Here is a 27,192-nt window from a genome sequence, read left to right on the forward strand (position 1 = left end):
TGCCACTGGCCTCCTTAACCACACACATGGAGAGGAAATCTGTGGAAATAGTCCCAGGAGTCTCCTCTCCTTGGCAGCCCTCGGCCTTGGCTGGCCTCCTCTTCTCCAGGCTGTTCTCCTTGTCCGTCCTCAGATCTGCACTGAGATCGTCAGAAACAGAAGAGCAGCGAAATGAGGGGGTTTGGGTTTTCTTAGGCATCCCTTTGCCCGTAACTCCAGACGCTCACGCCTTTCTTGAAGGCCCCTCCCGAGTGACCTTCTGCGTCCTTTGCCTTCCTGGGATGCCGCCTGCTGCAGTAAAAAGAGCCGTGGCTTGGGAGGCAGGAGACATGGGTCCAGGTCCAGCAAGGCCACTTCTCGACCGTTTTTCCCCTGCAGCATTCTAGTCTGTGAGCCAAGGGGTGGTGTTCACATCAGGAAGACCTCTGGGTCCCTCCCTGGGCCCGCGTTACAGCGATATGGGAAGGCACACTTGTGGACAGAGACCAGGCCTTGACTGTGCACCCACCTCATGGAGACAGTGAGACAGACACACTCGTGTCCTCTCATCTCCCCGTGGTTCAGGGCTTGCCTCGCTAAAGGTTACCGCTAACAAAACGTGCATCCGCCTTCCCCAATTTGGCGCCTGTTCATAGCGAAAGGCCGCGAGGCGTGGAGTAGCGGGTTAGATGAAAGGCCACGGCCCCTCCGTGCAGGTGTCCGGTGAGCAGGGAAGGCACACGCAGAGGGGATTGGAACGCGGCGCCCTCACAGAGGCGGAAAAGAGGGCTTTGCGGGGGGGCTGGCGTGGGCAGTTTTGAACGCGAGGGTCTGAAGCGCCCATAGCCCATCCACGCGAAGCCCTCCAACATCCTGTCCTCAGTTCGGACCTTACCTCCTTTTTGTCCGCACAGGATTTTTACTTGGCGATTTCCAAGCACCGTCTGCACAGAATCGTTCCAGTTCTTCAAGAAAATCCTGGCTGCCGGCAAGTTGGACCAGCCTGATAATTTTTCCTTCAAAGACCAGGATAATAATGAGCCTGCACGCGACATGGTGGCATTTTCTCTGGACGGCCCCGGAGGACACTGTGTGGCCGCCCTGACCCTCTTCTCTCTGGGCCTCATTTCCGTGGACGTCCGGATCCCGGAGCAGATCGTGGTGGTGGACAGCTCCATGGTGGAGAACGAGGTCATTAAGAGGTAAGGGCTGGGGTGTAAGCAGGTGGGGCACGCACGCTGCTCTGAGCGCAGCCGGGGCTCCGGCACCGGGGGCTTCCTCTCACGGCCGCGGCGTCACAGCGGCCACGCCCTGGGGGAGCCGGGGTGCGGCAGCCAGGCCGCGCCCGGCTCGCGCGCGGTCCCTTAGGTCCGTTTTCCTCTCCCAGCCTGGGGAAGGACGGGGGCTTGGACGAGGATGACGACGAAGAGGAAGACCTGGACGAGGGCTCTGGGGGCAAGCACCGGGCCATCGAGGTGAAAGCCCGCCAGGCCTCCCACACCAACTACCTGCTGATGCGGGGCTACTGCGCGCCCGGCATCGTCAGCACCCGCAACCTGAACCCCAACGACAGCATCGTGGTGAACTCCTGTCTGGTGAAGTTCCGGCTCCGCCGCACCCCGGCGCCCACCCGGCTCTGGCCCATCGGTGAGTGGCGCCGGCCGCCCCACGCCCCGACCCCCCTCGCCCACCCCCAGGCCTCGCGGGGGAGCCTCCGCTGGCCAGCCCTTCTCCTCCTGGGCCACCCCCCCCCAGTGGCCACGTTAGAGCGGACCCGACCCCCTTTTCTGTTCCTTTCCCTCAGTCCCACGTGCAGGCCTACACCCTCAGGTGGCCCCCTGGGCCCCGTGTCCTGGCCCACTCGCCACACAGCCTTGTCATACTGCCGGTTCCCTCCATCGCTTGAAATCACATACTTTCACAAACTGCTTACGTGTCACTTCTGACCTCTTGCTAGGACAGTCGGGTGTTCGGCTGACATTCATTGCCTGTCACCTCCCTTATTTACACTTTTTATACTCTTTCTGTCTCTTCTGTTAATTACGTCTGAAGCTCTAAGTATCCTGCTTAAACCTTCCGTTCCCACATACCCTGAACGTGAGGCAGTCTCTTCCTCTCCCCCCACAGAAAGTGAACACATTCGGGCCCCTTCCCACCCCTTTCCTGCCTCCGCCTTTCCTTCGCCTTCCCCCGTCGGGGTGCACGGTGTTTACTTTCAGTTTCAGAACCCCAGTTAGTGTTCTGTGCTCTGTCTGGAGTTTGGCTTGGGCAAAAACGTGGTCCGTGTGACCGTGGTCGTGGCAGAGACAGCTTTTACGGGAAGAACGCACACCGGCCCCGCTTGCGAGAGCACACGTGGGAGTTGGGGGCGGGGGCCCGCGATGTCTCCCGGGGTCTGAGGAGCAGGGAACACGGGAGCACCGACGAGGCAGGGCCCCCTCCGGGGTTCCGAGGCTGCACTGCTCAGACCCTGGCCCCAAGGGGCATCAAGGGACACGTGTCGGGAGCCCAACTGCCAGGGGCCGTGCCCTGTGCAGCCAGAAGGTGACCCCTTGCTGTTCGGGGGGCAGTGAGCTGGCGTTGGAGCCCGTGCTCCGGTCTGGGCTGATTCGGATCTCCCTGTCTTCACAGTCACGTCTCTGGAAGAGCTCCCCGTGGGAATATCCTGCCTCCCCGACACGTTCACCAGGCTGATCAACAGCCAGGAGGGCCCCTGCAGCTTGGATGAGTTTGTCCACCAGGTGGAGCTGTCCGGGTATGAACCTGGAGACGTGTGCGCGGCCCTGGAGGTCCAGGGGGCCATTGCAGCCACGGGCTGCTTCGGGGTAGACCGAGTGGAGCTGAGCAGGTGGTTCTCCGCCTTCGAGGGGACAGATGGCGAGCGCACCAGGACCTTCGCAGACTACGTCCAGGTGAGCCGTGCTCTCAGGTCACCTGGGGCAGCTGCAGCTCGGGGGCCGGATGCACAGAGTGGGTGGGCATGGCTTGGGATGCGTGGTGGAATTACTTGCCAAGATTAAAAATAGGAGATTTTGCCTAAAACCCAGCTTTGGGATGTTAGAAGGTCTGGCAGCCTGGGCCCCATTGCTTTAGCCACACAGCACGGTTGGACAGAGCCAAGTAGGGCCATGTCCGCGGCCGCGACTCCCGGGGATCCTGCCCCTGGCCCCGCGTACTCACCCCTCTACCTGCCTGGGCCCAGTTTCATCAGGCACCCTTGAACCCAGAGAATGTCAAAACAGATGGACCTCTTAAATCAAGTGCCGTGGGGCCTGGCTCGCCCTCCTGCGTGTCATCCGTAGTTGGAAGCACTGGGATTCACGTCAGCTGTCGGTGATGTCACAGAGATGCCTGCCTTGCAGCGTTCATGGTGGGGGAGGAGAGTAGAGACCAGTGTTCCTGGTTATCAAACCAGTTTTTAGGAGCACAGGACAGGAGAGAGGGGTCGTGACGACCATTCACGTGGTGTTTCACTGTTCACATAACTCCTGCCTCTGGAGCTCTAGGAGGTAACCGACACGGGTCAGGCGGCTCCCTGTGTTCCCTGCTGCCCAGCCCCGGGCCCCAGGTGGCGAGTGCCCGCATGACCCTCCCCACCAGTCCTGCCTGACCTGGTTTCGGGACGTGAACTGGGGCAAGTTTCTTGAACCCCGACCTATGGGTCTTCGAATCTGGAAATGAAAAGAAGGACCACCCAGCGTTGGTGCAGTGCCTAGATCAGAACAAGGACCTCGGAAGCAGGGCTTGGCATAAGTACGAGAGGAGAGTTCCCGTCGTTCATGTGGGAACGGTCTTGGCCTTTACAGAGCTCGGGGTGTTGAGTCCCCTGGGAGGACGCTTTGATGGCCGCGTCAAGGGCACAGCTTCGGTTCCCCGAAGTTCACACCAAGCGTAGAGAGGGCCACACGGCCAGCTGGCACCCACCTGGGGCTGGAAGGCAGACCTGGGCCCCGAGTTGTCCGTCCTGGAGGGACTGGGCTTGCCGTTTGCTCAGGGCATTCAGACACATCGGGCAAGGGAAGCGGGCGTGAGGATCATGGGGTCCCCCACAGACCCAGTGTGTCCCCCGCTTCTCCTAGGACCTCTTGGAGTACCACCAGGTGGTGGAGGTCGGCGGCAACACTGTTCGCCTGGTGGCCATGGCCTCTGCCCAGCCCTGGCTCCTGCACTCGGTGCGGCTGAAAGGCAAAAAGGAGGATGTGGACGCTCAAAGAGAAGACCACCGGAGCCCCCGGAGCGCCAAGAGGCGTGCCAGCTGGACGAGCAGCGGTGTGGCCTGTGAGGGTGGGGAAACCGACCTGGAGAGTCCCCAGAAGCCCCCCGCTAAGAGGCCCGCGCTCCAGGATGTGCGCTTGGCCCTGAGCCCCAGGCCCAGAGCAGAAGAGGAGCCGGAAGCCCTGGCGCCTGCTCCGCCAGCAGCTCCCGGAGACGCGGGCGTGAAGGAGCCTGCCCCGGGGGCGCTGGAGGCCGGGCAAGAGTTCCAAGAGCATCTGAGGGCAGCCAGCCCTCTAGGCCAGGAGCCGCTGAGCTGTCAGGCCCAGCTTCCAGAGGGATCTGAAGACCCCAGAGGTACCGAGCCTTGTCGCCGGCCCACCCTCCCCCACCTGCCCATTCTCTGCCCTCGGGTCCGAGCAGTCCCCACATGCCGCTGGGAACCTGCCACCGGCCACAGAAGGCCGTTGCCTCCAGCCTTTCCTGTCTCCGCGTAGAAAGGTCTCGCCTGCGTCCGCTCGCTGCTTCCACTAGAGGGCCTCAGACTCCTGAGTGGGGGTGGGGGTTCTAAGCGTGGTCACCGGGGTGCTTCTGGAGGGCTGTGTGTGCCAAGGTGTCCCGTGCGAGGGAGCGGTGCCTGAAATAGGAGGCATCTCGCTTTCCGTCGGGACCGGCTGACGCCCGGGGACTGAAACCTCCCCTGTGGCGAGAGCGCTCCTGTCTGGGCTCAACGCGGGCCTCTTCACGGGGCTTCAGAAGGTCTCTGCCTGGGGTTGATGCACAGAGCTCTGCGGTCAGGGCTTCTGGGCGGGAGGGGCTCGCTTGGCTCCCCTTGTGGGGGCTCCTCGGGGCCCCGGGAACACCCCTCACACTCACACGCCGTGGCCCAACCCGGCTTCGTTCTGGGTGTGCCGGCTTTGTTCCCTCAGCCCCAGAGCCCGCACGTGCGTGTCGCACGGAGGGAGGAGGAAGAGGTGGACTCCGCCCCTTAGTCTCCCTTGTCCTTTCCCTCTCCTGTCAGGTTCGGCAGAGAGTTCTGTGGCCGGCAGCCTGTCCCAGGCAGCATGGGAAAAGTGAGTGTGTGCCCAGATTCGGGGGGCCTGGGCGGGGCGTGGGTGCGAGGGTGGGGAGTATGCCCCAGGGTCCCCGTAGCGATCATCAGGTGGAGGTGGTTCACGGTCGGGCACAGCGGTTCTCGGCGGGGAGACCTGCAGACTCATGGCACGTTGTCCCGCTTGCTGGGGGCACAAGGCAGGAGCTTCTAGCGTGCGGTGGGCGAGGGCCCGGGGTGTGGGCTTCTGCAGTGTGGGTCCATCTGGAACCGTGGCCTTTCTGGTGGGGGGGCACCCCCACAAGTGCGTACGTGGCCCTCAGCTTGGCGGGGCCGAGCGCCCCCGGCTCAGACGCAGCCCTTCCAGGGCCCAGCCAGGGCGGGCGGAGCCAAGTGTCCAGCCGATGCCGGGCCTGCCCTGTGCCTGGACCCTGCGCGGCAGACCGGTCCTGGGGATAAGGGGGGAGGGGGGCTGCCAGATATGACACGGAAGTAGAACTTCCGCATAAGGACCCCAGCTTGGCCCAGGGTGCAGGCAGCCATCGCCTCAGGGTCCAGGATGGAGCTGGTGAATCCAGAAATCGAAGCTCTTTTCCGTCCCCAGCCAGTGGGGGTCCGGTGGGGGGCTCATCGAGGCCTCGGTTGAGGCTGAGGGGGAACGGGTCCCCTCAGGCGGCGATCCTGGGCCCCGGGGCCGGGACTCCTCCGTCCAGGTGGGAAGGGCCTCGGCGTCCCATCTGTGGAGCGGGGGGTCCGCGCCTCAGCGAGCCTGTCCCCTCGCCCGCCAAGCCCGACAGCGGACTGCCGTCCCCGCAGGGACTGCGAGGGCATCTCGTTCGTCGCCCGCCCGTGGCGCATCGTGGACGGCCACCTGAACGTGCCGGTGTGCAAGGGCATGATGGAGGCCGTCCTCTACCACATCATGACCAGGCCCGGCATTCCCGAGACCTGCCTGCTGCAGCACTATCAGGGCGTCCTGCAGCCCGTCGCCGTGCTCGAGCTGCTCCAGGTGCGGCCGGGCCATCGGGGGGGTTTCTAGGATGGGCCTGAGGGTGCCGAGACTCCCCCCCCCCGCCCCAGAGAGTCCTACCCCCCAGCCCTGCCGAGAGATGAGCCCCACGCCTGTGTCCTGCCCCGGCCCTGGGGCGCTGTGTCCTGCCCCGGCCCTGGGGTCCTGTCTCCTGCCCCGGCCCTGGGGTCCTGCAGCTCCCAGGATGGGGCAGAGGATGCGATCCACAGGTAAGCCCGCCAACCTGGGTGTCCTGCTGTCTCCAGGGCCTGGAGTCCCTCGGCTGCATTAAGAAGTGCTTGCTGAGAAAGCCCGCGGCCGTCTCTCTCTTCTCCAAGCCCCGGCTCCAGGAGGCCCAGGCGCCCTCCAGCCTGAGCGACAGCCCCACGGTGTTCTACGAACCCACGCTGGACTGCACCCTGCGACTGGGCCGCGTGTTCCCCCACGAGGTCAACTGGAACAAGTGGATCCACTTATGAGGCACGTGTGGTCACCACGACCCCCCTTCGCACCACTGGCTCCTGAGGAGGGGGTGACTGGTGGGGGGGAGGGCTCCACTTCGCCCCCGCGCACACCCCACCCTGTCCAGCGCACAGGGGCGGGTCAGTGCCAAGCCTCCCCTCTGGCCCGAAACTCAGAAGAGGGCCACTCGCCTGCCCTCTCCGGGGCTCCCTCCGGCTGGCCTGACACCCCGCTAGGTCCCAGTGGGAGCTGTCAGGGAGCAACTGCCAGGAGACTCCGGTCCCCACTCTCCCCCTCTTGTTCCCAGGGCATCTCGGCCCTTGCTGCCCGCACAGACACTGCCCTCGACGCTGCAGCCTGCCTCCTCTGGGGAGGCCGGGTTGTGGGGAGTTTGAGCAGCCCTCGTGGGCCTGGACTCCGAGGGCTTCCGAGTTGTGGCCGCCGTTGGGGAACAGAGCCGCCTGCCCGGGCCCCTGAATCTTCGGTGTGGACCTCAGCCTCATTGTCCTTTGGCCAGTGAGAGATCGGGAGCCCACGTCGCTCATGCCTCCAATGCAGATTACAGCCACCGTGGCAGAAAGCCCGAGTGCCCCTGAGTGGCAGGGCCCCAGCGGGGACTTCCTCCGCTCCAGGCAGGACATCTGACCCAGCCACCCAGAGAGGACCCTGCGCTTCCCTTTTTATTAGCCTGGCAAGCCGCCCGGCAAGCCTGCAGCGGGATGGGCGCTCCTTCCTGCTGGCTGCAGCCCAGGAGCCATGGAGGCCTTGGATTTGTTTGTTCTTTTCACCTCTTTTCTCTTTAAAAAAAAAAAAAAAAAAAAAAAAATCTCTTGGCATGTATTTATTTTGTTTGTTTTTTTTAATTAAAGTGAAGTCAAATGCATTTAGTTTGATGTGTTTCCTAAAGACTCTCTGATCCCCTGGGGGATCCCCTGCTTCCACTTGCAGAACAGCCAGGAATAAATGTTCCCAGTAGAACCAGAGGAGGAGGGGGTGGCCAGCCCTGGGCACCGCCTCGCCCGCCTGCCTCTGCCCTGAGAGCCTTCCTCCTCCTCAGCTGGGCCCGGGCCTGTCCTTGACAGAGAAGTGACTGGAGGTGTGCCAGGCCAGCAGGCCGCAGAGGTCACAGGCCTGTCGTGTGGGTTTAGGGAATGAAGTTCTCTTTCGCTCTCTTCCCTCCACTCCCCTCCTTCCTCCCGTGTGTGTGTGTGTGTGTGTGTGTGCGTGTTAGTTGCCAACATTTTTTAAAAATTGGGCATTTCACATTTTTTAAAAATCCAGAGTTTTAGTTTCTTAAAAAAAATGGAGAGATCCAGCAACAACTGTATCCACAGCCAGAAGTGTGGCACGTGCCCCCCTGGTCCCCAGGGTCCTGGCCCAGGCCTGGCCACATGCCCACCAGCTTCTCCAACTTAAAAAGCAGCCCATCTGGGCCATGTCTGACCTGCAGCACCTGACCTGGCCCAGCTCACGGCCCATTGTCTCTATCCTGGGACCTGGGCCCTGGACCCTGGACCCTGGTCACTCCAGGCCAGACTCCAGGGTGACAAAGGGCAGGATGGGGCACAGGGTGGGGAGTCAGGGTGAACCCCAGCACAGCCAAGAGCGGGCCACGTCTTACCATCATTTTTTTTTTCTTTTCTCATTTTTACTCAAATGTAAAAGAAATAGCATTTAGGGGGATTTTTTGAGATCAAATAGAATAAGAAGTGTTATCTGCTCTACAAACAGAAAATACTTTACAAATGCCAGGTGCTTCCTTTGGGAACATGTCATGTGGTAGAAGGAAGGTGGGGTCATGGGAACCCAGTGTTGACATTCACATCTCAGAGCCTTAGTTTTCTCACTTGAAAAATGGGGTAGACTACCTCTCTCATGGGAGGACCAGATACACTGAAGAACTCCCAACTGTGAGCGCATTGTAGGGTTCAGCAAAGTTTATCTTCTCTTCTTTCTCTCCTGCCCCCTGCCCAGATGAATGATGGTTTGGGCCTGTGTTTGGGGGTTAGCACATAGGGATGAGGGGTGCAGCCCTCTGGTGGAGAGATGGGCTTCTGTGACCACTATTCCACATTCCACAGCCAGCCATTCTGTGCAAGGATGATCTGTTCCTCCCACTACCTACCTGTGCATCTGTCCATCCACCCATCCATCCACTTGCCCACCCACCCATCCATCCACCCATCCACCCACCTACCCATCCATCCATCCACCCATCCACTTGCCCATCCATCCATCTGTCCACCCGTCCACCCATCCATCCGTCCACCCATCCACTTGCCCATCCTCCCATCCATCCATCCATCCACCTACCCATCCACCCATCTACCCATCCACCCATCCACCCATCCACCCATCCACCCATCCACTTGCCCATCCTCCCATCCATCCATCCATCCATCCACCTACCCATCCATCCATCCATCCATCCACCCATCTACCCATCCACCCATCCATCCATCCATCCATCCATCCACCTACCCATCCATCCATCCATCCATCCACCCATCCATCCATCCATCCATCCATTCATCCATCCATCCATCCATCCACTTGCCCATCCATCCATCTGCCCACCCGTCCACCCCTCCATCCATCCACCCATCCACTTGCCCATCCTCCCATCCATCCATCCATCCACCTACCCATCCACCCATCTACCCATCCACCCATCCACCCATCCACTTGCCCATCCCCCCATCCATCCATCCATCCACCTACCCATCCATCCATCCATCCATCCATTCACCCATCCACCCATCCACCCATCCATTCATCCATCCATCCATCCATCCACTCACTCACCCACCCAGTCATCCAGCCACATCCATCCATCCACTCAAGGTAGCTCTGCCCTTCCAAGTTCTACAAAGTGTTCTAGGAACCACAGCAGAGACCAGAAGGTCTGAGCACAGATGCCTTCAGGGGTCAAGCAGGTAACATAAATGACAGGAAGAGGAGCCCTGTGTTAAATATGAGCGCTAGGGAGTGGTAGAGGCTGTGGAAAACTAAATTGTGTGTGTGAAGGGTGGGAAAGAGTTCACGTTTGGACTGAGCAGCAAAGGCGGGGGTGAGGAGGGACGCTGAGCCCAGAGGGCAGACATCCTGTTCACCCTGGCCTGCCCCTCACTGGAGGCTGGCATCACAGGGCCGGGACACCCGTGCCTCTGTCTTCTTGGTGTCCCCAACCTGCAACATGGTAATCCAGTCTCTTTAAAACAGTACAGTAAGACTTAAGCCTCCGAGTTCCTTTCCCCTGAAGACCTTTTTCTTTGTGCTTCCCTTTTATGCGCCCCTGGAAAACAGGCCTGTGATGATAAAGCTCACTCCGCTCCCCCGCGGGGTCCCTGGCACACCCACATCATCACATCTCCCGCTAACCGGCAGGAGTCCCCGGCACAGGCCCCCATGTCCTGAATGTCCCCCCTCCTTTCCCTGGGGGTGAGCACCGTCGTTCCTGGTTTCCCCCACCGAGCACCCTGGCAGCTGCCTCCCCAGACTCCGCCTCCCTTCTGTCTTGAGTCCTTAGATCTTGTCCAGCCCTCCTGGGTGCCTCCACCTGAGTCCTTCTTCCTCCCCTTCCTGCCTCGTTTCTCACCTGGGCTGAGAGTGATCTCTGCCTTCTGACCCTTGACCCACTTCTGCCAGAGATTTTCCAGTTGTGCTTGTATGCGTGGATCTGTGTGCAGACGTGTCGGTGTGTGGACGTGCGTGTGCGTGGGTGTGCGTGCACGCCGTGCGATCTCCCTGCTTTGTGAGATTTCACCACCCCCACCCTCCAGGGCCCTGTGCGTGTCCAGCCGCCCAACGGGTAGCAGTCAACCCGTGTTGAACTAACGAAAGAACCCCATCAGCTTTGTGTCCTCACCACCATATTCCCACTGCGGAGGGTTGCTGTGACCATCGTACAGGGCCATATAAGCCACCTGACCCCAGCCTGAGGCCGCTGCCCTCCAGGGACACGTCAGCCTAGTTCCAGTGGTCACCAGCAGGTGGCAGCACCGTTCGCTGCTCGTTCAGCGGGCTGTCCAGCGGTCTGTCCAGCCTGGGCTGCAGTTGAGATCAAATCTCAACCTCAAATCTCTTGCCACTAAAGATGGGGGAAAGACCCCATGGTGTGAGCAACAGGGGAGGGTCTCCTGCTCCATTTACAGACTTCCAAGCAGGCCCCTGTCTTCATCTCTGTATCCCATTCTGTGGCACTTCCAGGGTCGGGGCTAGGTGGCCCTCTCCTGGTCTCGGTCCCCTCCTTCCTCTCTGCCCACTGCCTTGTCAGTGGATATTCTGCCTTTGATTGATTCACTCACTCATTCGTTCATTTACTCAGTATTTGCTGAGCACCTGCTCAATGCAGGTGCTATTCTAGACTCTGAGACATAGAAGTGAATAAAACAGACAAGACCCGGGGCGCCTGGGTGGCTCAGTCGGTTAAGCAGCTGACTCTTCATTTTGGCTCAGGTCGTGATCCCAGGGTCATGGGATCGAGTTCTGCATCGGGCTCCCTGCTGAGCATGGAGCCTGCTCGGGATTCTCTCTCTCCCTCTCTCTCTCTGCTCCTCCCCCACCCTCTGAAAATAAATAAACATTTAAAAAAATTGTAAAAGAAAGCAAAGAGCAAAATTATCTTTAACAACAACAACAAAAATCCCAAAAAACAAACAAACAAACAAAATAAGACAAAACCCCTGTGCTAGTGGGATAGACAGTAAATAAAATAAATCAAAGACATAGTTTAGAGCTTAATAAAAGGTTATGGAAAGAAAGAAAACTACGTCAGCAGGGGGTGCTTTGGCTCTGAGTGAGGGGCTCTGGGCAGGTCCTGCTGAGAAGGTGACATCTGAGCGGAGACGTGATTCCTCTCGTTTCCCATTCCAGGGTTGATGTTTCTTGACTGCCGAAGATTCCTGTCCCGTTTCCTTCCTGCTGAGAACGCAGCTTGCTTCCTCCTGCCTTCTGGGTGTGATGGGCTCCCGGGATGGGAAATGCATGTGCTGACTCTCCCATCTTTCCTGTCCCCGGTTTTCCGAGAAACGTCCGGAGCAGCCGCGGTTGGATGTGCCCTGCACAGTTCCGGTGGCCAGTCCCAGGTGGGAAGGGGGCAGAGGCTTCCCCTGCAACAGGGAGCCTCCAGGAAGAGGCTCTGCCCCTGCTCTGCTTTCTTGTGTGTTGGCCTCATCCCAGGTGAGCAGTCCCTCCCAGCAAGCTGAGGGGCTGATGGCTGTCCCCCACCCCCTGCCCAACGACGACGGGGAAATTGAGGCTCGGAGACAGAGAGCGACAGCCCAAGGCTGTTCGTGAGAAGGGACGGAACCTGGTCCTCTGGTCTCAGGATGGGAGGAGAGTCCTCACGAGGCTAGGACACTCCCCACTGCAAGTGACACAAAACCATCTCAAACCCACGGAGGCCAAAAAGGGAAACTCACGGCCCCTCAGCCCAGTCGGGCCAGGCTGGGTTGTGCTGAGCTAACAAGCAGCCCCCTAATCTTGGTAGGTTACAACAGGGATTTATTTCTCACTCACGACTCGTGTCCCTCTCGGGTGACCTGGAGACTCCGCTCTCCGTGTCTCCTGATGGAGCAGCCCCCAGCTCACCCGTCACGGTGGCAGAGAGGAACAGCGCTCTGGAGGACATCACGATGGTCAGGGAAATGCTCTGGTCCAGAAGTGAGACGTCACCACTTCTCCTTACAACTCACTGGCCAGTCCCGGTCACGTGGTACCACACAAGAGGAACCAGAGAGGGAAGAGCTGGAAATATTTGGTCAACAGCATAATGACTTCCGTACCCGTGGTTTCAGGCATGGCTGGATCCAGGAGCTCAAGAGGTATTACCAGGAATCTCTCTCCACTCCCGGCTCTGCTTTCTTGGGGGTTGGCCTCATCCCAGGTGAACTGTTCCTTCCCGATGCCCCCCACCCTGCCCTGCGGCCCCAGGCTTTGTTTAGTCCCGGTTCCAGCAGAAAGAGCACACTGAGCTGCTCGGGTCATGTGCATGTCCCTGAACCAGCAGCGTGGCTGGGAGGGGCACAGAATACTCTGTCAGCCAGGCCCGGGTCATGCAGTGGCCACTCCCAGAGCTGGGGTCAGCAGCCCCACACGGACGCCGCACAGGCAGGAACAACAGGCAGCCTCAGATATTTGCCGAGAGTTTGTTACCTCTTGACCTCGGTCCCTTCCAGCAGAGCAGAGCTATGCTTGGGATCGGGAGACTAGAGCCCGAAGTGGGGCTCGAACACAAGAACCCTGAGATCGTGACCTGAGCCGAAGTCGGATGCTTAACCCATGGAGCCACCCAAGCACCCCGATCCTCCTGACTCTTAAAAGAGTCTTAGCGGGGCTGAGTGTCTGACTCTCGATCTCAGCTTGGGTCATGATCTCGTGGTTTGTGGGTTCGAGCCCAGTGTCGGGCTCCGTGCTAACAGGAAGGAGCCTGCTTGACATTCTGTCTCTCCTCCTCTCTGCCCCTCGCTTGGTCGTGCTCTCTCTCTCTCAAAATAAATAAATAAACTTAAAAGAGAGAGAGAGAGAGAGACTCATTGGCAGTTCTGGCCTCACCTTCCCCCACCTGCAGATGCTCAGGGGTCCAACATACCTCCAGGTCCTTCCTCAACCTCTTCCTTCTGCCTGAAGGGCTGGTGAATCTAACAGCTCCTATTCGTGTTTCAGAGTGCAACAAACACCACCTCCTCCCTGAAGCCCCCCAGCCCCTCCTGATGCCCCTCTGGGCTCCCATCAGTGGGGCGTGCTGCCGGGGCTGGCTCGGCCCAGCCGGGAGAGTCGATGGCACGCCCCCTTTTCCCGATCCCGTTTAGAGTTGTCGGGTGAGTAGCTGGGAATCGGCCGTCTACACCATGGAAATAAGCACATGCCACACACTATACAAATCGGGCTGTTTTGAGTGGCTCGGATGTGCCGGGCTGCAGATGGAACAGTGAACAAAATCGAGCGAGTCGCCCTCGCGGAGCTTAGAGTCGACTTGCCATCTCTGTCTCCAGCACCTGTTTCCAGAGTCCTTCCTTCGAGGCTTTCGCTGTCCCTGTCTCCACCCATCCGTGCCCCCACCGGCCCCTCTGTTGTCCATCCACCCACCTCTGCTCATCTGTCCTCCCAGGAGGGCCAGCTCTTGCCTCTGTTTTGCACCCGAGTTTAGGAGCAGAGTCCCCTTCAGAGACAGAGGCAGTGAGGAGCCGTGGCAGGGCCAGGCCCGAGCCCCCCACCAAGCCCCAGGCCTGGCCTCCGTGACCCTGGTGCCCCTCCCCTGCACCCCGGCCCAGAGCTCTGTCGCCTGGAGAGCTGGGCTGCCTCCCCAGGGAGCTGGTGGCTCAGGTGGCCCCTGGACCCCATTGCCCCCGAGAGGATGTGAAAACCACAGCACAATTTGGCCCAAGTGTCTCCGGGGGTGGGGGGAGGGTGGGGGAGGGTGGGGGATGGGGAGGGCTGCTCGCACAAGCAGGGCCTCCGGTTTCAGACCCCAGCTCCTGTGTGAGCCTCGCTCACTTTGATCCCGGGTCCGCAGCCCCACGGTTGAAGCCATCAATGTTCTAGAACTTTCAGCACCAAGGAGTCTCATGTGTGACTCTCTCGGGGACTTCCCCAGTCACCCCATCTTACAGATGAGTCACAGCGAGGCTTTCAGCAGGACCGACTGACATCTACCAACTTGTAGGTCAGATTCATCCAAGAGGAGGGACAAAGCAGAGCTTTCTCCTTTAGAAAATGTTACCCTGCAGCCTGGCCTTTGGGGACAATGACAGGAGGACGGGCTCAGACAGTTCCAGGCAGGAGTGGGGATGCCCCCAGGGCTCTGAGAGCAGGCCAGCTGAACCCCACTCTCTGCCTCCTTAACCCTGCTTGGTGGTCTTGAAAAAAAATGTCTCTAAGGGCGCCTAAGGGGCTACGTCTGTTAAGCACCCGACTTTGGCTCAGGTCATGATCTCGGTTTGTGGGTTCAAGCCCCGCATCAGGCTCTGTGCCGACAGCTCGGAGCCTGGAACCCACTTCGAGTTCTGTGTCTCCCTCTGCCCCTCCCTGTTCAGTCTCTCTCTCTCTCTCTCTCTCAAATATAAGTAAACATTAAAAAAAAATTTTTTTTAAAGGAAAAAGCCATCTCTAAAGGTGAGCACCCTTATTGGAAAAACGATCTATGTTCTTGTGGGGTTTTTTGTTGTTGATGTAAAAGTAGGAGTTGACTGATACCCGGCTCCCGTGCAAAGCTCATGTTCAGGAAGGTGCCTTCAAACGTGGCTAAGAAGTGTCTTCTTAGCTTCTTTTTTTTTTTTTTTTTTTTTTAATTTATTTTTGGGACAGAGAGAGACAGAGCATGAACGGGGGAGGGGCAGAGAGAGAGGGAGACACAGAATCGGAAATAGGCTCCAGGCTCCGAGCCGTCAGCCCAGAGCCCGACGCGGGGCTCGAACTCACGGACCGCGAGATCGTGACCTGGCTGAAGTCGGACGCTTAACCGACTGCGCCACCCAGGCGCCCCTCTTCTTAGCTTCTTAATTCACATTTGAACAGGCTCTCTGATAATTCATCAACAAGAACTTGACTTCCCCCTAAGTCCCCGGAGGGGAACGGAGGGCTACATCATCACTGCCGATTCCTGCCCGCCCCTCCCCCAAGGGAGGTGTCCGCCCCCAGTGCTCCCCCCACCCCGCCACCGGGTACCCCAGAACCCGGCACGTACTTCTGCCCCATGAATATTTCTTGGGTGCGTTAAAGGAATAACTGAAATCTCGGTTGGTGGGGGCTGTTTCGAAGAGACAGGCTGATGTTAAGCCTGGAAACCCCCCGTGCGCCCCTCAGTCTGGTGGGAGAGCCCACAGGCGCCCGGGCTGTGGCCGATTTCTCAACCCCGCCCACCTCCAGCCCCAGGCTTGGTCTGGGCAGCAGAAGGAAGGAAACTGAGTTTATTGAGGGTCTGCTCTGTCGCACCCTGTACACTGGGTGACCTCACCCATTTCTCCCCAAGATGGGTCACGCACCCCCACACCCTAGTCCAAACGGGAAACTCCAGCCCAGAGAGGGGAAGCGGCTGGCCCGAGGCAGCACAGCCCAGAGGCATCACAGTTAGGAAGCAGATCTTGACCCACCAGGCTCCCCCCAAACCTCCCCACACCCAGGATCACGGTGGGCCCCCTCCATCCTCTTCCCCGCCCCGAGAAGTGAAAAGGAACAGTATGGACGTCCTGCGGCTCCTGGAGGCCGGATCCGGAGGGCTGGAATTCGGACGCTGCAGGCAGTGGCCTGGTCCCCGCAGGGCCGTGACTAACCCTGGACCAGCTCCTCGGCACACGACCTGGGGCCACCCCACGTGTCTGGCCACGAGCGAGGCTGGCATCCCGTGCACACAGTCACGGACACATGTGCTTCTCACATCCGTACACACGGGGACCTCGGGCGGGCACAGAGGCGTGTGGCCTCGGGCACGTGGCTTCACCGCGGCACGCTCCGTGCCCTCTGGCAGCTGTGCTGGTCACACACGGACACAGCAGTGTGCACCTGGGTTGCCGTAAACACCGGGCCCGGGGGCCCCGTCGGGGGGATGGGAGGTTGCAGGCCGCTTCACCCTCCGGCCCAGGGGCCCCCAGCTCTGGCTCAGGGCCGAATGGCTCGGCCGGCTCCGGACGGCCAGTCGGCCTCGCTAGCTGGCCTGCGGCCCAGATCCCTCAGGTGGAGGGGTCATGACCACCCACTGGCGGAGGTAGCTCCTGGGGGGCCCTGCGTCCCCGGGGCTGGCGAAGTCACACTCCACAGGGCTCCCGCAGTCAGAGCCCGCGAAGCCGCTGTCAAAGGTGTCCATGTCTAGGCCGGCCGGGGGCGAGCCTGCCTCGCTGCCAGGCACCCCTCGGGGTGGCCCGCCGCTCCAGGGTGGGCCCGGGGTCCAACCCGCCTCATCTTTGAGGGGCAGCTTCAGCCTGTCGAGGAGGCTGCCCAGAGGGCTGTCCGGCCCGCCAAGGCCACCAGTCGAGACGCAGCCACAGGACAGGACCGTGGTCTCTGTGTCCAAGAGCGGGTTCCCGGTGCTCGAGCCGGGCTCCAGACCGGCGTCCAAGTTCAGGGCTGGGTAGCCATCATCTCCGCAGGTGCAGGACCAGGCACAGGGCCCCTCGGTGTCCGCCACGGTCACCGTGTCAATGGACACGAGGCCGTACGGCCGGTCCCTCTCCTGGCTGTAAGCTGAGCCTCCGAGGCTGCTGACGACGGAGTGGGCTGGGCCCCAGAAGCCCAGCTCGGGCACCCCGTCCGCCTCCACCAGGTCCGTGGGCTCCGGCAGCTCCGTGGGCTCCGGCCCCTTGCTGGCACCCTGCGGCGGGCAGCCGGTGTGCGTCTCCAGGGACGAAAGCGCCTCTGGGCTCCAGGGCACCAGCTCCAAGCTGGAGGCGGTGAAGGGCGTGCCCACCCATTTCTGTACAAGAGAAAAGGGGCCGGTCATGACGGGACACGGGCGAGGACGGTGTGAACAGACACAGAGACCAGACAGAGACAGCAAGTGACGGGGACACCAGTAGATAAAGAGAGTGACGGCAGCCAGAACCCTGGTGTGCCCCTGTCCAGACACGCTCCTCACCACCGTCCCCTCCTCCCCGGGCCTCGGTCTCCCCACCTGCAGTGGCCTGCCAGACCACTGGTGTTCAGAGGCCCGGGGTCTGCATAGGGCCTGGGTAGCGGGGGCCAAGATTCCTGAGTGGCGGGGACATGGGGGCGGGAGGGCCTGAGTCCAGGGTGACAGCACCGTGGCCTGGTCCCCCGGTTCACTTCCTCCGGGACGCTTCTCGATAATGGCCATGTTCCTGTTGGCGTCCCCACTAGTGTGGACGCTTCGGGCGCCAGCCTCGATTCTTCCGGTCGCAGCTGCGTCCCTAGAGGCTCACACAGCGCCTCGCACACAGTAGGTGCCTAATAAATGCTTATTAACTAAACGAACGCACAGAGTGAATCAGCGACAAGCCGCTTGGAAAGGCCTCTGTGTGCTTAGTGGGTGAAGGATGTGGGGCGATGATAAACCGAGGCGGCAGCCCCCAAGCTTTGAGAACCCCCCCTGCCCTCGCTGGCCGGGGGTCCCACTCATGACACAGGGCCCCCGCCCAATGGGGAGTGAAAATCCCTGAGGACCCGGGGCTCCCAGTTCGGGCACCTTCTGCCTCAGAAAACCCATCTCAGGACCCGGCTGAGGCCCCCGCGACTGATTTGAAATTACTTGTCAGCTGAGGCACCAGTTGCTTGGCCTTTCTGTGCCTCAGTTTCCTCCTCTGCAAAACGGACCTGCCAGTGGCACCGACCCCACGGGGTTGTTGCAAAGAGTGAACGGGTTCCTATCTCTGAAGCTCGAGTGAGGGCCGGTCGAGGGAGCACCGAACAGGTGCTCGAGCTTCAGGGCAGGTGCAGAGGGGAGACGAAAGTCTCTCTCCCGTGGGGGGGGGGGGGGTGCCCGGGCCGCTCCCCTGCCTCCCTAAGGCCGTTTCCCCACCCCGAGCCTCAGACGGAAGGGGCAGGGGGCAGAGAGCGCTCAGTGCGGTGCCAGCCAGCCAGCAGGGGCTCAGCCACTGCTCTGGTCCGCGTTTCCTGACATCCAGGTTCAGACGGAGGAGGCGGGCTGCTCCCCTCCCCACCCCACCCCCACCCCCCGCCCCGCCAGTCACCACATCCTCTGTGCGGCGGGCCCTCCCACGCTGGGTGGGTGTCGAGCGGTAAATGGGCACAGAGCCCCGTGGGCGCCAGCGGGTGCCGGGTGGGTGGGGCTCAGCGGGAGATCCGCGTGTTTTGCAGGTAGGGCCAGAGGCTCCCCAGAACCCGCTCCCCGTCTACCTCCCTGTCAAGGGCTCCTGACAAAAGACCCAGGAGGCCAGTTTGTGGCTCAACCAGCCCCTGGCCCAGCTGGGCTCCCCGGTCGGGAAACGCCGCCCCGTGTCGTGTCATTTTTACACCAGGTCTGCCCCACCGGAATGATTTCCTGCACTTTGCAGGTGCGGCGACCGAGGCCTGGCTGGGGCCTGGGGGCTCTGGGCCCACACACCTGGCGTGCGGGTGCACGTACGCCCCCAGGGGGTGAGAGGTTTCGAGGGGCTTGTCCCCGGGGGCAGGGCACTCACCCTGAAGTCTCCGCCGTGGCTCACGTAGAGGGGCTGGAAGAACTGCTCTGGGCTGGGCACCTGCACCCACTCTTTACACGGCCTGGGAGGGCAGAGACAAGGTGAGAACCCAGCTCCCCAGCCCCCCAGAAGGCGGCCCGGCCTCCCGCTCAGGTGCCCCCCCACCTTGTCCCGCAGGAGACTCAGCCCCTCCCAAAACACACCCCGGCACCTCCCTTCCAGTCCTCTACTCCCGGGCCTCAGTTGCCACATCTGTGAAATGGGGGCAGGGAGTCTCGTGAAAGTGCCCAGAGTTTAAGTGCCTGACTGCCTATTCTCTGCCGGGCTGGTGCCGCCCCTTCTGAGCCTCGACTCCCTCCTCTGCCACCAGGGACGCCACCGGGGAGTGAGGAGCGGTCGGTGGGTGTCCGCACGGCGCCCTGCCCGGCTCCCCGGCAGCCACTCCGCTGTTATTCGTGTCGCTCTCTCTCCCCCTCCAGCTTCCCTGCCTCTGGATGAAGACGAACGAATTGAACTGCGCCCGGGGCGGCTTGGGGGCTGTGGGGGTGCGGATCCCCTGCCCAGGGCTCGGCACACGGCACCTGCATTTCCTGCCTCTGCCAGCAGCACTCATGAAGGCCAAGGGCGTTTAGGTTTTAACGTTAATCGGTGGCGACCTTCAGCAGAAACCCGATAAATAAACGGATGAAAGCAAAGGCTGTGGTTGGAGCAGAAGGGGCGGGGCGGGGGCGGATGATCACCCCTACCTTTCACCCCCACCTGGAGGCCCCACGTGACCCCCCCCCCCTCCCCAAACCCCGGACTCAAAGCTTAAACTTCACCAGACGAGATCATAGCCTACGTCGCCGTCATGAGCACAGGCTCGGCCCCTCTATTTCAGAGCTGTACGGCTTTGGGCAAGTTCTTTGACAGCTCTGTGCGTCCTCGGTTTCCCCATTTGCGCAGTGAAGGTTGTCACCAAATAGCCAGCTCATAGGGCTGCTGTGAAGGGGTGAGTGGGCACCCCAGCTGCACCGTGCCCAGTCAACAGGAGCCGTTTCCTATCTCCGTCACTGTCATTATCACTGTCGCGATGACAGGTTGTGTCCCCCAACCGTGGGTGGGCACAGAGAGGCCGAACCCCTCCCGGCCTCCCCGAATCCCTGGCCTCACCTCCAAGGCAGGTCGATCTTCAGGCCCAAGAAGACTATGACTACAATGACCAGGAAGATATACAGCAGGTAGATGTGGCCGTCTCCCTTTAGCTCTAGGAAGGAAGCAGACCCTGAGTAAAATGGAACCAACCTCCAGCGGAGGCCACAGGGGGCGGGGGGGGGCGGGGGGAGTCGACGGGTCGGGGCTGGTGTGGGGGGGCATTGGAGGCTGCCGGTGCCTCGAAGTGAGATGGGCTGGCGGCCTGCTCCCACCCCCGCCCCAGACAAGCGACTTCATCTCTCTGAGCCTCCGTGTTCTCAGCTGCAAAATGGGCAGGTGCCCCTAGCGTGGGGTGACTAGGAGCAACCGGATGCCTCACAGGAGTCCTACCCACCTTCCGGCAGGGTGTGAAAGGTGACCGGGTCACTCCACTCGCTCCACGTCCCCTGGAAGGAAGAGCCCGGCTGCGGCCCCGAGCGCACCTGGACCTCGTAGTCCGAGTCAAAGCGGAACTCCAAGGGAAGGAGAGAGACGCTCCTCGCGTCCACGGAGACCAGCTTTCTCCCCGGACTCTGCCGGCACAGAGACAGGATGCGCCGGGTCAGCCCAGGCCAGCCGCCACCGGCAGCAGAAGCACCCTTCACCAGCTGCCACGAAAGGGTCCCCGTCTCTCCTGCAGAGTCCCTGCCCCCCTACAAGGACCAGGCTCAGCCTGAGTCCCGGCCGCTGCAAGGTGGGGGCAACACGGAGCCACGGGCACTGCCTAAACCTTGCATGTCATACAACGCCTTGTTCTGTTTGTCTGTGACCCCAGCTGTCCTGGCAGGGGACCCTCGCCGCAGGGGCTGGGGACGCCCCAGGAGCAGCGGTGGCCCCCTCCCGGGAATCTTTACCCAGTGGGCACTTTTGGGATTCTCCCACAGAGGGCCTTCTCAATAGCAGGCATTTCTGGAAGCCTTCAACCACAGGCATCCCAGCAACGGATGCCTCTGGACGTCTTCCCCTGGGGACCGTCCAAACGACCGCATGTATGGAATTCTTCAACTGGGACCCCTCTGAAGGGTGGATGATTCTAGAGGTCTTTGGCCGCGATGGTTCTGCAGAGAGGGCCATTTGGGATCTCTCCAACACTCTAAACAAGGACACCTCCAGAAGCCTTCAGCTGGGAAACAATGGTCCCTCTAACACTGGACATTCTCGGTTATTGAAACTTCCAGAGTTCTTCAATTGTGGCCGTTCTAAGCCCAGCAGGAAGGTTCCGGATGGCGCCCATCTCTGAAACTTCCTCTACTGTGACCAGGCTCAAGGTGGAGCCCGGGGAAATCCCAACCCCTTCCTCTCTGGCACGCTGTCTCTAGGAGCCCCCTCCCCACCGCCAGCACCCAGGCTGCTCAGCCCTGTGCCTCCCCTCCCCTCTGTCTCCCGAGAGCCTCACCAGCGCCCAGGGGTCTCCCTGCCTCCTGTACCGCAGCTCATGTTGTAGCTTGCCCTTCAGCGGATAGGAATCGTGATTGGAGTCCCAGGAGACGTTATAATGTTCCGAGAAGGTCACGGTCACATTGAAAGGGGGGGACGGCTTGACTTAAAGGAAAAAGCCAGAAAGATAAGAAGGGGTGAGACTGGGCAGCAGCCGAGGAGGGTGTGGTGGCGGGAAGAAGTTCCCCGACCCCGGCTGGGCAATGGTGAGGTCGGGATCCGTGTCCCCAACCCCCCCAAGTGACTCTGGGGGAAGCAGCCCCTGTCTCCGGGCCTCAGTTTGTTCCTCTGGAAAATGGGAGGTTTAGACTAGCCGGGGGCTGCAGCCGCAGGGGCAGGAGGGTGACAGGAGTGGGCAAAGCCTGTCTGGGGACTGAGGCCATGTAAAGGGCCCTCCCAGTGTAAAGGGAGATGCCATCACTCAGGCTGGGCAGGACCGCAGACCAGGGTGGCCAGAGAAGGACAACCTGGAATCCCAGATGGGGGAAAAGCTCTCTCAAGCCCTGAAGGAGCCACTAATCCAAAACCTTGCTAAGCAACATGTGAGCCAGAGGCACCCGTGCCTAGACGATGACATCATTTCCGTTCTAAACGATGACATCATTTGCTCTTAGCGCCAGCTTCCCTGAGAAGCCCAAAGATTCTCCATTAGCATCGATGCTAATGAGCCATCGTTAATATTAATTAATGCTAACGTGCGATCGTTAATATTAATTAATGCTAATGACAAAAGCGATCACTTCCGTACAGGAGCAGAGGCCCACCCGCCCCTTCTCCAGGATCTTAGCTGCGTCGGGCAGAGGTTGTCCTCTCCGGGGTCAGTGTCGCGCCCACGGCTCCCAGGACAGGGCAGGAGCAGGATGTGCCCTTGAGAAATATTTGTAGATCAACAAATGAAACTTGCAGGGGCCGCAGGAAGGAACCGGAAAGGTGGGTTGCTGCCTCTCGCTCAGAGGCCGGAGGGTGGCCCTGCTCCGTGAGCTTGCCACGCTGAGATCCAGAGGGCCCAATGAGCATGTGCGTGCCCGTATGTGCGTGTGTGGACATGCACGTACACGTGTGTGCATGCATGTGCACGTGTCTGAGACAGTGTCTCTGTCCATGCTGTCCACGCCAGGGTTGGGGGGACATCTGTGCATTTGAGGGTGTACTCATGAGTGTGTGTGTGTGCACGTGTACAAGTGTGGGTGCGTCTGGATACGTGTGAAGCTTTGCTCACCCGCTGTGTGCCAAGGGGTGCAAACATGGACCCCCAGAGTGTGAATGACGATGGCCTCTTATCTTCTTGTCCCACCGCCGGGAATCTGGGGACAGTAACTCCCAGACCTCAGGGGCTGAGCCTTCCCAAGGGCAGGTCCCTCTTGGCGGTCTGTCTGCACGCCTCTGGGCACGGGGCTCTCACTCGCTCCCTGGACCCTCCACTTTGGGTACACGCGCATGCGCACACACACACGCACACGCACACAGCCGCTTCCTATGCCCTTCCCCGCCCCACCCTGGTTCTGGACCCATAGAAACAATGGTTTCCACCAGGCCCCCTCCCTTCCTCCAGGGTGGAGGGAAATCCTGGGCCCCATAAATGGGAGAAATCTCAGGGAAGTTTTTCCCTTGTGACAGTCTCCCCCGCTCGCCTCATGATGGGGGCAGAATCCCAGAGAGTTGGGATTTAAAGGGCCCTCATTCTACAAAGAGTGAACAAGTCCAAGGTCACCTACAGGCAGGTCCTGGGCCCCGGGCCAGGCCCATTTCGTGCCTCTGCTGCCTTTCTTTGGTTAAGGCCCAAGCCTAGTTATCAACCCAACACGACTTCACATCTGCAGAACAAACTCTAAGGGCAATAAGGACACAGGACAGGTTGGTTTCGATGATGGGGGAGGGCCGGCCCGGGGGGCAGGGGGCCCAGCCCCCACCTGGGTCCCCCTGTGCTCCGGGTCCCGAGGGATACTCACTGCTCTTAGCCAGGACAAAGCTGCCACACTCCTGGGAGCGATTGCCGGATTGATCTGTCATGTTGACACTGAAAATGTCGTCGGCCATGAAGTGGAACACATCCATGTGGCACGTGTACTCTGTGTGTGTGGCATTGTGGGTGGACCGGCGGAGGCTGCAGGAGGTGACCTCGTCCACTAGTTCTCCGTATAGGTCTTGCCTTCAAGGACAGAGCAGCCGATCATGGCTGGAAGCCAGCGGGGCTCAGTGCACAGGGCCAGGGCGGAGGCCCCGAATCTTGGGGCTGGGCGGGATTTGAGGCGAGGCTGGGGGTCACCTGGTCTACCAACACTTTCCCAGGGAAGGTATTCCTTCCCCTGCAGCATCCCCGGTGGGCTGTCTCCAGGCTTGGCTTGCATGCTTCCAAGGAACCGGGAACTCACCACCTCACATAGGGCAGCAACTCTCAGCTTGCCTAGACTGAGCCTAAATCTGTCCCTGTCGATTCCATCAACTGGATCACTGTCCTACGGGAAGGATGCTAACAGCATTTCAGGTCTCCTTCCTGCCCTCCTGCCATCCAACACCCACTGAATACCTAATAAGAACCTGTGCTGGAGGCTAAGGGCCAAATGAACCTCACCCCCTGCTCTGGGTGAATTTCCAGGGAGGCTGTGGAGAATGGGGTTGGCGGGGGTGGGGGGGAATGCTCTGGCTTTTTAACTCCCACTGGGCAATAAACAATGGGTCTTGAAGTGTGCATAGGAGTTCGGCAGATACTTGTTTCCCTGCCTACACCTTCAGGCTCTGGACATGACCACGCTTCAGGGCCAATAGGGACGTGTGGACTCTGTTCTTTGCTAAATATTTCTTAGAATAGAAACGTCCGCTCTGGCCTCTGCCTACCTCTTACCTTCTTTGCTTGTTATTCTCGCTCACACTGACTCACTCTACTCGGGCCACACTGACTTCCTCACTATTCCTCAAACTCAGCCGCTCTCCCTCCCTCTGGGCCTTTGCACGGGCGGTGCCTTCTGTCTGGAATGCTCTTTCGCCAGCTCTCCGGCTGCTTCCTCATCCAGAGCGGCCTGTCCTGACCACCTGCCCCCATGTCACTTGCTCTCTACCCCCGTGGCCCAGGTTCCCGTTCCCTTTCATTGTTATCAGAAAGCAGCCTGACAGCTGTTTGTGTGATTATTGTCTGTCTCCCCAGATACTTCCCACACTGCAGAGTTTCTGGGACCTCATTGGTCTTGCGCTCTGCTGAGCCCCCAGGGCCTGCAGGGGTGTAGCATTAATTATGGCAAGACTCCTGCTAAGTCAGGTGAGCCAGAACCCCCCGGCCCTGGATGTCTGACGAGGCTCCTCACTTCCCACCATCCCCCTGGGCGACACCTGACCAGCCCGAGCTGCCATCAGCAAGAACCCTATTAGGTCATTTAGCCGGAAACCCCCTTACCCTGGCCTCGTCCTATTGGTAATTTTCTATCCACTGACCCCACCCCTGCTCCTTGGCTCTAAATCCCTGCTTTTCCTGTCCCACCATTCTTAAACGAGTGTCGTCAATGAGTTTTTCTTTCACCATACGGACGGATGGGGGCCCCGCGGGTTTTGGAATCAAGCTGCCTGTGTTTCAACCCCAGCTCAACCAGTCACCGGCTGTGCGACCTTGGGCAAGTTGCATAACCTCTCTGAACCCCGGAGTCCTCGTTTGTAAAACGGGTGCAATAACCGTGAGGACTGGAAGGGATCATTCACAGGGAGCACGGAGCAGGGAGGCACGGAGGGCTCAAAAAAAAAAAAAAAAATCACGAGGGAGTCTGGTGATCCGCGGGTCTCAAAATTACAATTGGGCTTCCGTGGGCGAGAGAGTACGGCCTTTGGGGCTGGACCGAACTGCCCCGTTCGTCTCTCAAGGGCATGCTCCGGACACGTCGGTGGGCCCCGTGTGGCCGTCCCTAAGACCGGCACGGTGACTCCAGGCTCACAGTCTTTCTTGGGGCTAAACCACCTGTTGCTGGTGACATTGCTGACAGGACGGTCCGGAAGTGGCAGCTGTTATTTTAATTGCTAAGCCACGTGCCCGGCACACAGTGGGTCCAGCTCGGCCTGTGGTCTCCCACGGTCCCGCTCCACTGCAGTCCCAGGGCCGGTGAGGCCCGGCGAGGCCCGGCCACTTACCAGGTAAGGGTGAGCGTGCCGGGGTGCAGGGTCCATGTGTCTAGGGTGCAGGTGACTGTCTTGAAGTAATCGGTGTAGCAGACGAGGTCTAGGCAACCCCAGGCTGGAAGGTTAGGAAGAGAGAGGCCGTGGTGGGGGGGGGGCGGGCCGGAGGTCGAGTGGAGAAAGCATCCCCCCAAACCAAGAAGCCTTCAAATACTTTGGCCAAAACATATTACCCTTGTGGCCACACCGCTGCCTCCGCCGAGGGACGTGGGCCGTTTTGTTGGGAGATTTCATGGTCCCCCACCCCCGACATGAATCGCTCCCCTTTATTCTGAAAGCGTAGGTGCAATCGTAGCCTCAATGCACCTACGTGTTTGACAACACATCTAATAACCTTTAGCTTCGTTTTGTTTCGTAAGATCAAGGCCCAAGAGTCCTGTTTCCCCCGCCCCCAACCCCCCCAGCTATTTACCAGAAATTTGTTCCCCTTTTCAAGCGGATTCATTCTTAGTGGCTATTTTCCTATTTGTCCTTCACTAATGAAGGCCCAAGGGGGTGGCGGGTACATTCCCTTCCTGGGCCTCACTTTAGTTCAGAAGCCAGATCGGCAGCCAAGGAGGCTGTTGCCAGAGAACCCTTCTTCAGCTGCCCTTGCCATCTTATAGATGAAGACCTGGAGGCTCTGAGACTGGACCACACCTCCAGTCACTCTGGGTCCGGGTCCGGGTGTGGGTCTGGGTCGCGGGGACGCTCACCCAGGAAAGGAAAATCGCACCTGAGCTACCGACTGACATCCGCAGGCACAGCAGGCATTACTAATCGATCATGGTGCTCTCTCCCCTGGGCGACCCTCAGAATCCTCCTCAACACAAATCTCCGTGTGGCCATCACCAAGGGCGCTGAGTTGTGGCGGGGAGTCCAGCTCTAGGAGGAGGCTTCCCCCCCGCCCCGGGGAGGAACCCAGGGCCTGTCGGTGGGCACAGGGGCCCCGCGCCGACACTTGGTGGTGAAAACCTCTTTGGTCTTGATCTTGGCAGGGCCTAGACCCCGGGGCCGCAGAAGCCACCGTGCTGGCCACGTTTATATACTCCTTGTTTATGCTCTGGTTATTCTCCCTCAGGGTTCCAGAACTTGGAGAGGAGCTGCCATTCCCAGCCAGGCTCGAGGTCACCAGGGGACAGAGTTTGTCCCAAACTTAACACGAGACACTGGGGAGGGGACAGCAGCCACGAAGCCAGCGTGGATGTGCTTTCAGGGGCCCAGTGGCCTGGGCGGTAGCCCAACCCCCGGGCCACCCCCTGCCCCGGGTCAGCAAAGCGCGCAGGAGGCTGCGAGAGGCCGGAAAAGTGGACGTGTGACTCACGACTGCTCCGAGTCCCTGATTGTAAGCTGGGGACACTGGCCCCCGTGGGGGGGTGTGGGGGTATGCGGGTGGCATCACACCAGCACAGACCATGCTGCCTGCCCGGGGCACTCAGTTAAAGCAGCAAAGAGGCTAAGCCCACGGGGATGAGACAGACTTAGGGTTCCAGCGGCCTGGCTGTGTGGCTGTGGGCCTATCCCTCAACCTCTCTGAGCCTTGGTGTCCTCAAGTGAGAACCAGATGTCCGGGCAGCACGGACTGCACGGGGCGGTGAGGTGATTCCCGGCACCCAGTTCGCAGCGAGGGATTATTATTTGCA

The 27,192-nt window shown here is 60.2% G+C and overlaps 2 protein-coding genes across 7 annotated transcripts in view; one reads left to right on the plus strand and one right to left on the minus strand.

The window, feature by feature from the left end:
- GTF3C1 (general transcription factor IIIC subunit 1) overlaps positions 1-7,596 on the plus strand; it is a 75,358-nt gene extending 67,762 nt beyond the window's left edge. The window contains exons 31-38 of one of the 2 annotated variants that reach the window (XM_058710265.1): positions 894-1,181; positions 1,367-1,626; positions 2,611-2,891; positions 4,059-4,548; positions 5,213-5,264; positions 6,059-6,251; positions 6,518-6,731; positions 7,021-7,596. In XM_058710265.1, the coding sequence (XP_058566248.1) occupies positions 894-1,181; positions 1,367-1,626; positions 2,611-2,891; positions 4,059-4,548; positions 5,213-5,264; positions 6,059-6,251; positions 6,518-6,730 (1,777 nt within the window). In that variant the 3' untranslated portion in view covers position 6,731; positions 7,021-7,596. Of the gene's footprint in view, positions 1-893; positions 1,182-1,366; positions 1,627-2,610; positions 2,892-4,058; positions 4,549-5,212; positions 5,265-6,058; positions 6,252-6,517 lie in introns of both variants that reach the window. The other variant, XM_058710264.1, reaches the window with a different exon arrangement.
- Positions 7,597-15,603: 8,007 nt separating this feature from the next.
- IL21R (interleukin 21 receptor) overlaps positions 15,604-27,192 on the minus strand; it is a 34,780-nt gene continuing 23,191 nt past the window's right edge. For all 5 annotated transcript variants that reach the window (XM_058710231.1, XM_058710233.1, XM_058710232.1 and 2 more), the window contains 7 exons: positions 25,526-25,628; positions 23,365-23,564; positions 21,375-21,520; positions 20,334-20,511; positions 19,958-20,051; positions 18,806-18,887; positions 15,604-17,121 (listed from right to left, as the gene is read on the minus strand). In XM_058710231.1, coding sequence (XP_058566214.1) covers positions 16,357-17,121; positions 18,806-18,887; positions 19,958-20,051; positions 20,334-20,511; positions 21,375-21,520; positions 23,365-23,564; positions 25,526-25,628 — 1,568 coding nt within the window. In that variant the 3' untranslated portion in view covers positions 15,604-16,356. The remainder of the gene's footprint in view (positions 17,122-18,805; positions 18,888-19,957; positions 20,052-20,333; positions 20,512-21,374; positions 21,521-23,364; positions 23,565-25,525; positions 25,629-27,192) is intronic.

This window comes from Neofelis nebulosa, chromosome 18 (assembly GCF_028018385.1).
Source record: "Neofelis nebulosa isolate mNeoNeb1 chromosome 18, mNeoNeb1.pri, whole genome shotgun sequence".
In the NCBI taxonomy this organism is placed as follows: Eukaryota; Metazoa; Chordata; class Mammalia; order Carnivora; family Felidae; genus Neofelis; species Neofelis nebulosa.